This window comes from Acomys minous, assembly GCF_964271855.1.
Source record: "Acomys minous genome assembly, chromosome: 18".
NCBI lineage: Eukaryota > Metazoa > Chordata > Mammalia > Rodentia > Muridae > Acomys > Acomys minous.
The window spans coordinates 65,476,938-65,488,466 of record NC_140501.1 but is presented as its reverse complement, the minus strand read 5'-3'; the positions used below and the strand labels follow the sequence as shown (position 1 = coordinate 65,488,466).

Genomic DNA, 11,529 nt, shown 5'->3' with positions numbered 1-11,529 from the left:
TAGAGATGCCTGGCAAGCCATCTAAGGAAGGCAGAAGCTAGCTAGCTTCACTCATACCATTTCCCCGAGGTGTGACTCTTTCCTAGAGAACAGACAAACGGACTTAATGGACCAGTCAGAAAAAGCCTACATCCACAAGTCCTGGAGGTGGAGGGGTGGGGGGTGGGGGTGGAGAGGACACGCCGACATGGGCACAGCTCAGAACCACACAGGTTACCACCGGGTCCTCTGCGCTCTACCACTGACACCCCCAGCCTTCGCTCTGCGTTGGGTCCCCCTGGGTCTCAGGTGAGGTGAGAGCTCAGACCGGAACACGCCTGGCTTGGAGTGAAGGGCAGGAAAGCAGGCAGGAGCGGCAGGGTAAAGCAGCGGAGGCCAGAACTTCACTTTATTTTGTTTCCTTCTTACACAAAACCATAAAACAACAAAAGAATAAGGCAAGGAGAAGGCTGGAAATGTGCTCAATCACACCTTCTCGGGCCGTTCCGCAAACCTTTTCTTCTTTTTTCTGCTGACCCTGGGAAGCCCTGGAGGCTGAGCACCAGTTGCTGCGTCACCCACTGTTAAGTCCTCAGGCCTTAGCCAGAGGCCTTTGAAGGGTGGGTGGCTTGTCCCATATTTCTTTACTTTTCTATTTTTTTTTAATATCCTTTTTGGAAATAGGGTCTCACTATGCAGCCCTAGTTGGCCTGAAACTTGCTAGATAGACCAGGCTGGCCTTGAACTCACAGAGATCCACCTGCCCCTGCCTCTGGAGTACTGGAATAAAAGGTGGGCACCACCATGCTTGGCAGTCCTGGGATGCCTACCCCTTGGCCATCAGGACATAAGGTAAGAAAGCAGACTGAATCACTCGTCGCTGACAGGTGAGGGTCTCACACACGGATGTGTTCTGCACCTTCTGTGCTGTAGGAAGAGAGCTCAACGCTGCTTCCAAGGCTCCGACACTGCGCACAGGGCTAGAGGCCAATGGTATAGGAGCGGCCGGTGGGGTTGTGAATAGAAGAGCAGACTGGTGCTGTCACTGCCCACTCGTACCACACCTTCTTAGAATTGCTGCATCGCCAGAAGCGCACGCAGATGCTCTGGCCTTCACGCACCATGATGGGATGCTGTAACAGGAAAGACATGGAGGTTCAGGGTGGGGCTGAGGGGCTACACCTGGCAACGGTATTAGGGCTGACACAGATTAGATGATAAACCCCAACTGTGGGGTACTAACCTAGCTACAACCCCAGCGCTCAGGAGGCTGAGGAATTCAAAGCCAGCTTGAGCTATAATTCAAAATATAATTCAAAAATCTCAAAACCGAACAACAAAAGATAAACACAATAAAATATTCTGACCCTCATAAAACTTACCTACTTGGTCAAAATATGAACACACCCAGACAGTGAACAAAGGCTCAGTGAATGCTGTGAGCTTGTACAGTGCCTGGAAATAGCTAAGAGGAAGCCAATCTATTCTATGAGGACAGGAACACTGTCTGACAGTGGAGATGTTCCAGGAGACCTAGGTCAGGCAGCAGGGTGGGGACATGAGCAAAGAGCCCCACAGGCAAAGCAGAGAGGACTAAAGGTTGGAGGCTGCAGCTGGGATGCAGGAAAATCCACGAACCAGCTCTCAGAACATCCAGATGTCCAGCTAAGGGGAGTGGGAAGGCACTCAAGAGCTAAATAGAAAGGCAAATTCAATTTATGTTGTAAAAAAATGATGCCTGTTCCAGGTGAAGATTAGACAAGAGTGGCAAGAGACATGGGGAGTCCAGGTAGGTCACCCAGGGTCCCAGAGCAAGTGACACACAGGACATGGTTACAGCCAATGAGCCGGGGCCGGGAGCAGAACACCAGCAGAAGCAGCTATCCCCCAGCCCACAGTGGCAAAGGGGAGGCAACACCTACCTTAATGGGGAAGAAGATGGGAAACCAGGAGAACATCCCTGGAGAGTGAGTCTCTGGGCGGATACCTGTGGACACAGAGGAACGGACACCTTGAGTTCCCGGCCTCCCTCTTACCTCTTCTGCGGTCATAGAAAACGAAGACGCAGAGATCCCCACTCCTGGACCCTGGGCTCCCTGCTAAATCAGTGTGCTGGGCCTGCGGCAACATGGACTAGTTCGCAGCCTCAGCTGAGACGCTCCATAAAGGAGTCGGAGAGAAAGCTTTGTGAAGTGGCCTCCGTGAACGCACAGACTGAGCAAAAGCCAGCAGTGCTGTGACGCCCTCGGACCCTGTCCCAGACACTCACTCAGGGTGATATCACGATAAAGCACAGTCTCGAAGTAGCCCGCAAAGCCATGCAGCACTGTGTTCACCTCCACAGGAAACTCCAAGGTACAGTAGCGGTTGTTGTCAATCATAGGGTCTGTCAGGAGAGATGTGGGTGGATGACAAGCAGCCAGAAATCTCCCCCAAACAACTTGACAAACTTGTATAAGATCTAGCACTAAAGGACTAGATATAGCCACACACCTGTAGTCCCAGCACTTGGGAGGCAGAGGCAGGCAGATCGCTGTGAGTTCGAGGCCAGCCTGGTCTACAAAGTGAGTCCAGGACTGCCTGGGCCACACAGAGAAACCCTGTCTCAAAAAACCAAAATAGGGGCTGGAGAGATGGCTCAGCGGTTAAGAGCACTGACTGCTCTTTCAGAGGTCCTGAGTTCAATTCCCAGCAACCACATGGTGGCTTATAACCATCTATAATATGATCTCATGCCCTCTTCTGGTGTGCAGGCATACATGCAGGCAGAACACTGTATATATAATAAATAAATCTTTTTAAAAAATAAATAAATAAAATAGGACAAGAAACGCACAGCCTTGAGATAGCCAGGGAGGAGGCAGGACAGCTCACACCCTTCTCAGTCAGGACAGCCACGCGTGAACCTACCTCGGTTGGGATGGCTGAAGGTGAAACAGGGCTGCGGAGCTGACAGCTGGTGGAAGTTGTGCAGCCGAACCACATAAGGCATCTCAAACTGTGCCTGTTCAGAGTGAGACAGCAAGAACTAAGGAGACAGACAGGAAACACCAACATCCCCAGAGAAAGCTCAGGCTCCAGGACCAATGAACACACACACACACACACACACACACACACACACACACACACACACACAGCTTCACCTCCCTTTCTTCAGTCCCACCTTCTTTTTCACCTCTCCGTCTGCTTCAGGGGGAGAAATCAGGACTAAAGAGTAGCCCCTCCTTCTAGAAAAGCAGAGCCTTACCTCAGGGTCTCGGTCCTTCTCCCGGCAGGCTCGGACCTCGTTGTATAACTTAGAGGAGGAAATGGGAGCCAGGAAGGAGGTGTATTCTCCAGGGATGCTCACACCATCATCTGCAAAGCGACAAGGTCACATCGGTTTCCAAAAAGGAGGGAAACGGCAGCTTTGCACTAACTGAAGGCGCTAACAAGCCAAGGTTGCTACCGGCATGGCAGGAAGACGTTGATAGGGATTCCACTCTTAGGATAATTTACAGCCACAGATTAAAAAAAAAAAAAAAACGCAGAGTCACATGCTACTTAGCAACAGCACAAACTGGGATGAGTGTCACAAACTAAGATGACTACGTTGTCCCTGATGACATAATCCTATGGGGCCACATCATGTACACAGCCCACTGCAAAGCATTACTGCACTCTACTGGTGGGGATCACAACACCTCATAAAGTTCCCAATGAGGCCAGGCGTGGTGGCGCACGCCTTTAATCCCATCCAGCACTCGGGAGGCAGAGGCAGGCGGATCTCTGTGAGTTCAAGGCCAGCCTGGTCTACAAAGTGAGTCCAGGACAGCCATAGCCAAGGCTATACAAGAGACCCCACCTCGGGGGAGGTGGGGCGGGGGTAGTTTCCAATGAACATAGAGCCCGAGATACTCCCCCGCCCCCATGGTAGAGATCGCACCCAGAGCTTCATCGCAGAAGAACACTCTAAAGCTACACACTACCCCTGGCCCTCAAAGTGTATAATTATGTCATCTCAGGGAGCCCACAGACCTCAGGTAAAGAATTTCTAGTGGTGGCGCACACCTGTAGTCCCAGCACTCAGGAGGCAGAGGCAGACAGACAAGTGAGTCCAGGACAGGCAAGGCTACACAGAGAAACCCTGTCTCAAAAACGAACAAACAAAAAAAACCTACCTCTAGTCCACCCACTCAGAGCTCTCTCTCGGAAGCTTTGTCATCATTTTCTACTCTAGCAAATAGCTGTTCACAGCCACAGGATCTGACCCAAGTCCAATTCCCCAGGCTGCTTCCCTGACCAACCACCAACCGCCTCACACCCCAACCTGGACAAACCTTTCAGGAAGTGCTGGGCTCCATCCAGACACTCTGGCGACAGCTCGTTGTCCGCGAAGGAGCCCAGGAGCTCGCTGACGATGACGTCTGCTTTCTCTGGAGCCACCCATTCCCGCATGTCCGATGAGACAACTGTCACCTGGCTGCCCCATTCTTCAAACTGCCAGTTCTCCAGCCTGAAACGGAGACAACGGAACGGTAACCTCGGCTGGAAACGGGGACCCAGGACCGCTGCCCAGCAGGCAGGCTGCTACTCACGTCACCACAGCATTGGGGTTCTTCTCCACGGCGTAGAGCTTTATCCGCCGGTCAGCCTGCTTGGCTGCCCGGAGAGACGCGTTCACTAGAGGGCCCCGGCCTGCGCCCAGCACCATTAGTACCCTAAGAAAAGGAGAGTCAAACTGACCGAGCAGATGGAGACGCAGGCGTGCAACTGCCCAGGAACACAAGGAAAAGTACTCACTGGACGTTGGTCTCCTTTTCTTCTTCGGGTACTCGGTCCAGCAAACATTTATAAATAGCCTGGGGAAGGACAGAAGCCTTAGGGCTGGGATCCCTTCACTGACCTTACCCTGGCCCTGAGCTTTGCCACCCGGAAGCCAACACTATACCTGCTGATATTGAGAGTATTTGATAGGGTCCTTTTCAAAGACTTCATATGTCTGAGATTCCAGATTGTCCATCAGTGGCTAATAAAGAAGAGGAGAGAGCAAGTTGGACACTTTTTGGCCAACCGCCAAGATGTAAAAAATTTCCCATTGCTTCCTGAATTTTGCTAGGATCACCTGGACCACCTACTCTTAAAATAGTTCTTGCCCCCCATCTCTCACTATTATTACTAGTATTAATAATAACAGCTTTTAAAGATTTTTTTTTCAACTAAAAAAAGTATGTGTATGGGTATTTTGCCTGCAAGTATGTCTGTACACCACACGCAGGCAGTGCTTAAAGAAAAGGCACTGAGGGCCTTACAGTTGTGAGCTACCGTGTGAGTGCTACGAGTCAACCCACTGCTCTGAACTGCTGAATACTATCTCTGCCGCCCTCCCTCACCCTCAGTGGGCTCCAAACCTACCTGGAGCGGAGACTGCAGATAGTCCTCATAACCTTTGGCAAAGAGTTCATAAGCATTGGGTGGAGGACGGTTCTGGCTTAAGTACTCCAAGTACTGGAGGTAGGAGCAGAACTCCTTCTCTGAGTGGTGGTTGGTGCCGGTGATGATAAACTGCACTTCCAGCTGTGAGAAAACTCAGACCATGAGACCCAGCTCACAAACCATGATTCTTACGGACAGTGTGCTTGATGCTCAAAGGTCCTAACGTAAAGTAAAACCCTATAACAGTTCTCCAGCACCAAAAAAAGGTAGGCCTCTGATAAACGTATAAAGTCCTCAGGAGACAGGTAAGCATCACCCTGCCCCAAAGGGGCTCCCTGCAGGCGTCAAGGCAGCAGGAAACCAATCTGCAAGGAGGTGAGAATGAAACGTCACCCTGACTTAGGCTGGATCAAACTTCAAGAGCCCGATGCCAAGTGGTTTGGTGCCAGCGTATATATAAACACAGTAGAATTTGGGGTAAAGTTTCCTGGTGTAACACAATCCCTAGTATACAAGGAAGCATAATTACATGGAAACTCAGCACACGCATTATTCATTCCAAGAAGATGGGCTGTAGAGACAGGCTACATGTTTAGCTTAAGAGCCCACAGAAGGATCCAGCATGGTCCCGTCACAAAGATAGCATAAGGTCATTTGGGCTGATAGTCACCTCTAGTCCTCCAATTCCCAGCTTTCCCGATGGAAGGACAGGTCGCCCGCCCTTCCTGTGAGAGGACAACCCCGAATGCCCGACATTCCTGCTTTCCTAGTGATCTGTGGGCACAGGGACCTTCACACTCCCAGTACACAAGGACCTTTAATTTGTTTGTTTTTTCTGTTTCCCTCTGCCTCCCGGTGCTGAGATGAAGGTGGGATGCATCCCCACACCCAGCCTCTTACTTTAACTACCGATAAAACAAATTCCTAGTGTCGTTTGGTTCCTTCTCCAGAAACCAGAAAGAAAACAATAACCTGTCCCTCTCCCTGAGGGAGTCAGGAGATACCCTGGGCCACCCTGAAACCCACCTTGAGGAGCCGGAAGATGAGCCTCTGCTGCATCTTAGAAAGGACAGGAAATCCCTTCTTGTTGGTGAGGAAAATGCTGGTGGGGAGGATGGCTGCTTTGATGGGCTCTCCAAGCCAACGATCAATGACGTGATTAGACGGGAGGTCAGCGCCAATTTCAAGAGCTGTGCAAAGGGAGAGAAGATTATCTGGTACTGGGCAGACACAGACACACACAGACACACAGACACACACACACACACACACACGGAACTCATCTCCTTCTTTCAGTCATGTTCTCACTGTATAGCCTTGGCTGGCCTCGAACTCAGAGATCCACCTTCCTTTTTTTTTTTTTTTTTTTGAGATCCACCTTCCTATGCCTCCCTGTTTGGGGATTAAGGATGTAGGAGAGAGAACGGCCAGTGCTGGTTCTATTTTCAGAGTGGGTCTCAAGTAGCCCAATGTAGCACTGAACTTCCTGTGACCTTCTGATCCTCCGGCCTCCATCTCCTATGTGCTAGGATTGCAGGCATGTGCCTTTACATCTGGTTTTACGTGTGCCGTGCGTCTTACTTAAGGCTTCATTGAGGCAAACAAGTGCTCTGCCAACTGAGTGGTACCCCAGCTTCCTGAAACTGTTCATCTTCGTTTTTTTAGATTTACTTTTGTTGTTGTTGTTGTTGTTGTTGTTTTGTTTTGAGACAGGGTCTCTCTGTGCAGCCTTGGTGTCCTGGGCTTGCTTTGTAGTCCAGGCTGGCCTTGAACTCACAGCAATCTGCCTGCCTCTGCCTCCCAAGTGCTGGGATTAAAGGCACGTGCCACCACGCCTGGCTTCAGATTTACTTTTATATTTACTCGTGTGTGGTGTGTGGTGTGTGTGTGCCATGGGTGTCCAGGGACTCACAGAGGCCAGAAGAGGGAGAGTATCAGGTCCCTGGAGCTAGAGTTAATGTGCAGTTGTGAGCTACCCAATGTGCATGCTGGTATCTGAACTCTGGTCCTCAAAAACAGAGCAGGAAGCACCCTTAACCACAGAGCCGTCTCTCCAGTCCTAAAACTGCTGACTTCCTTTTTTTTTTTTAATGGTTTTTCGAGACAGGGTTTCTCTGTGTAGCCTTGACTGTCCTGGACTCACTTTGTAGACCAGGCTGGCCTCAAACTCACAGCAATCGCCTGCCTCTGCCTCCCGAGTGCTGGGATTAAAGGCGTGCGCCACCACGCCCGGCTTGACTTCCATTTTTAAAGGGATGGTCTTTTTACATAGACCTGATGTCCTGGAACTCACAGAGACTCACCTGCCTATGCCTCCTAAGTGCTGGGACTAAAGGCATACATCACCACTACTTGTCTTTTTTTTTTTTTTTTGGTTTTGGTTTTGTTTTTTTTCGAGACAGGGTCTCTCTGTGTAGCCTTGGCTGTCCTGGACTCGCTTTATAGACCAGGCTGGCCTCGAACTCACAACGATCCGTCTGCCTCTGCCTCCCGAGTGCTGGGATGGAAAGTGGTAGGCGCCACACCTGGCCGCGGGTTCTTACTCTGGAGAAGGCACGCCTGTCCCAGAACCCTTTTAGACTCACCTACTGCAATTCTCTTGCTATAGTCACACAGAGTCCGGAAGTTATGCCACCTGCCCAGAATCAGAACCAAAAATACTGTCAAATGTCATATGTCAAGGAGCTCTCCCCACCAGTGTCCCCGCACTCCTCAGCCCACCCATGCCCGTAAAGCAGCCAAAGTAGACATACCACACCCACGTCTTCTCTTCCCCACTGTACTCCTCTGTGTGTGTAGTTGGTACATTCTCAATTACATCATCTCTCAGGTCCTCTGGTGCAACCAAGGGTACCCTCATCCAGAACTGCGTGCGAACAGGCGCCCTGTTAGAACACTGCTTTGCACTAAATGGGTTCAGAAAGCTAGCTTCCCTCCAAAGACCCTGACCTAGGTGTCAGGTTAATCTCTTTGCCTGCTTTTCTAAATTTGACTACATGAGTTTAATATCTTGTATATACCCTATACGAAGACCTAGCTTATCTTTTACTTTTAACTAGAAACAATTAAGTATTTTATTTTCTTTTCTTTTCTTTTTTTTGTGACAGGGTTTCTCTGTGTAGCCTGGGCTGTCCTGGACTCACTTTGTAGACCAGGCTGGCCTTGAACTCACATCGATGTGCCTGCCTCTGCCTCCCGAGTGCTGGGATTAAAGGCATGGGCCACTAAGCCCGGCCAATTAAGTATTTTCTATGATTTGTTTTACAGCACTAAGACTCAAACCCAGAGCCTCATGTATGTCAGGCAGTGTGGTATGATCTACCACTGAACTATACTGTTCTGGAACTCTCTGCATACCACTTTTAGATGGGGTGGGGGGTAGTGGGCAGTGTTAACATTTCAATGTTGCCAATGCACTGGGGCATAACTAGGCAAAAGGTACCTCACATGACTGTCTATCATGATACTCGACAGGAAAGAGCCCTCAGCATACCATGGAAGAGTGGTGGCCAGTGTGGAGGTGGTGGGTGAGGACTCTGGCCAAGTTTGTGTTGTCTTCCTGATTAAGAGGCAACAGGAAAGCTGGAAGACCCAGATATGCCCCGAAATTCAGCTCCTGTAACATAGCCTGAAACACAAGAGACAACCATTCAGAGCTAGGTACCAGCCCGGCATGGTGGCGCACGCCTTTCATCCCAGCACTCGGGAGGCAGAGGCAGGCGGAACGCTGTGAGTTTGAGGCCAGCCTGGTCTACAAAGTGAGTCCAGGACAGCCATGGCCACACAGAGAAAGCCTGTCTCGAAAAAAAAAACAAAAACAAAAAGAGAGCTAGGAACCAAACACTTCTGGTGAAACTGTATCTGACATTGTGACCCAGGCTGTTCTGGAATTCACTAACTCAGCTTGGCTTGGAATTTGAGGCGGCCCTCTTCACTCTGCCTCCTGGGTGCTTGGATCACTGCTGTAAGCTGCTATACTCAGCCAGAACCAACCTTTTTTCTTTTGAAACAGGGTCTTAGTATGTAACCCTAACTGGCCTGGAACTCTAGTAGACCAGCTAGCCGCCGACTCAGAGAGTGACCTGCCTCTGTTGAGGTTATCGATGTGGCCTGCCACACTCAGCTCCAGGCACGTTTAACTGTCCTCTGATTAACCAGGTTCGGAGGTAAGGGATCTACTCTCCTAACCCAGATTGATATCAGAACTAATTTCTTTCACTTTTTTGTTTTGTTTGGTTGGTTGTTGGTTGGTTGGTTGGTTGGTTTTCTTTCCCTGGCCTGGTAGAACTCCATCCTCTCATTATCTTCCCAATGTGGGAACAGCCTCTCAAATGCCATGAGATCCAAGTCAGGCCTAATCTTAGGAGCCAGGCATTAGTTGCCCACGCCTTTAATCCCAGTGCTCGGGAGGCAGAGGCAGGTGGTTGTGAGTTCGAGGCCAGCTTGGTCTACCAAGAGAGTTCCAGGACCACCACGGAGATCACACAGAAAAACCCTGTCTCAAAAAAAACAATAAATAAATAAGCACAAAGATGCCACCATGAAATCGAACAGCCTTACCGCTTCAGAGTTCCTCCGGATCTTCTCCACTTTTGAGTCTGGATGAATCCATGGGGAAAGCTTTCCCACAATGAGAGTGTTCCAGTCTGCACGCCCCCACCCAAGAAGAGACAAAGACTCAGTGAGGGTTGGCATTTTCTTGCTCAGATTCTAGTTCTCAGCAGGGAATAAAAGGGTAGAAATGAAAACCAACGCTTTTTCTCTCGGATACAGAATGGAGGGACTGCAACTTTTAGTAAGAAAAAATGAAAAAAAAACAAGAGTTACCCACATCACAGGGGCTAAACAGGATAACCAAGTCAGAAGAGGAGAAAGAAGTCCTATAAAGCAGTAGTTATTACTGCCTCTACTAATTAAGGAGCACGTGGGACGGTCCCTACCCCTTCCTGACAGCAGTAGGTCTGATCGTGTCTGGGGGCCAGGCCGATTCTTTGCAGGTTCCTGAATGAACTCCCTCTTGAAACGCGGGTGGAAGACGGGCATGCAGAGGAAATCAAACCTACAAGCGCGACAGACGCAGAATCGTCACGTGAAGTGAGGTCCCAGAGAGCCAACCAACCGGGTTTAAACTGTCTTGATTTTGCACAGTTCTATAAAGCCATCAGTCATCCCACAGGCTACTGAGTTCAGCCCGGCTTGTTGCACACCACTTTCACTACACTGTGCCTCAGTTTCTTCCCAAAACACAAATGGACATCCAAGCCCAGTAGCTCTCTTTCTTTCCCGATTTCATTGGCTTTCCAGGATTGTCAAATCTAGATTTGTCCCAGTACTGCCCATGCCTCCCGCAGCCAGATTAACCTCTTCTCTCGCTTGTCCCTTTCACTTCCTTCTAACTCTCAAATACTCTCAGCTTCCAAGGCCCTACATGGACTGGCTGTTCGTCTCTTTTTTATTTTACCCAATGACTCCCCTGACTTTTGGACTCGGTGACCACACGCCCCCCAGAGTTTCATCCTCTCGTTCCTGGGGCCGAACTCTTTTCCCCACTCGAGGACTAATGGTGTCTCAAGCCCTCATCCCCTGCGGGGGACTCGTCTGCCCTCCTTGGTCCCCAAATTTGGATCCCGCATCCGTCTGGCGGAGGTCCGGCCCTCACCCCTGCTTGGCCACTGCACCCAGTGTGTCAGCTATTTCGGGGACGCAATTCAGATCCCTCCCGCTGGACACGCGGCTGCCACCAGCACCTCCGACTGCCATCGCCGCCATCTTTTCCCTCGCGCGGCCCACGCCGGGATTCCTTGATACTAGGGGCCTATCACAAAGCGGAGAACGGTCCCCGGGAGGTGGGACGAGTCGCCCTAACAACCAGAGCGTCTTTACAGCTCCAGAGCGGAGGCGGAGGGGCCAAGCCGCTGCTCCCGCCAATCCGCGGGCCGCACAGTGACATGGGCGTGGCCCTCCTGCTCTACCAATGACAGGCTCTCGCTGGTGACGCTCCGCTATCCCCCAGAATGCCCTGTCCTTCTGTAGCGCTCTGCCGAGACTACAGGTCCCATGCAGCCCTGCAGGATAAGCCTAAAGTATCATCATTGGGCCACAGAAAGACGTCTGCGGGCCAGTGGCGCAATG

The 11,529-nt window shown here is 50.6% G+C and overlaps 1 protein-coding gene across 1 annotated transcript; it reads right to left on the bottom strand.

Annotated features, from left to right (window-relative positions):
- Positions 1 to 361: 361 nt before the first annotated feature.
- PRMT5 (protein arginine methyltransferase 5) lies at positions 362 to 11,259 on the bottom strand. The gene is made up of 17 exons (XM_084767296.1): positions 11,057 to 11,259; positions 10,338 to 10,456; positions 9,958 to 10,043; positions 8,891 to 9,025; positions 8,151 to 8,263; positions 7,983 to 8,032; positions 6,424 to 6,587; positions 5,377 to 5,538; positions 4,913 to 4,990; positions 4,765 to 4,823; positions 4,560 to 4,682; positions 4,302 to 4,477; positions 3,230 to 3,339; positions 2,890 to 2,983; positions 2,249 to 2,365; positions 1,902 to 1,966; positions 362 to 1,112 (listed from the first exon to the last, which is right to left on the bottom strand). Exons 1-17 carry the CDS (start codon positions 11,164 to 11,166, stop codon positions 960 to 962), a joined length of 1,914 nt encoding a protein of 637 aa, XP_084623422.1. The 5' UTR covers positions 11,167 to 11,259; the 3' UTR covers positions 362 to 959.
- Positions 11,260 to 11,529: the final 270 nt, after the last annotated feature.

Coding starts and splice junctions, on each gene's coding strand:
- PRMT5 (XM_084767296.1), bottom strand. CDS start 11,166: ATGGCGGCGATGGCAGTCGGAGGTGCTGGTGGCAGCCGCGTGTCCAGC. Junction 10,457..11,056: donor GGTGCAGTGGCCAAGCAGGG/GTGAGGGCCGGA, acceptor TCGCGCTTGTAG/GTTTGATTTCCTCTGCATGC. Junction 2,366..2,889: donor CTTCAGCCATCCCAACCGAG/GTAGGTTCACGC, acceptor CTCTCCTGACAG/ACCCTATGATTGACAACAAC.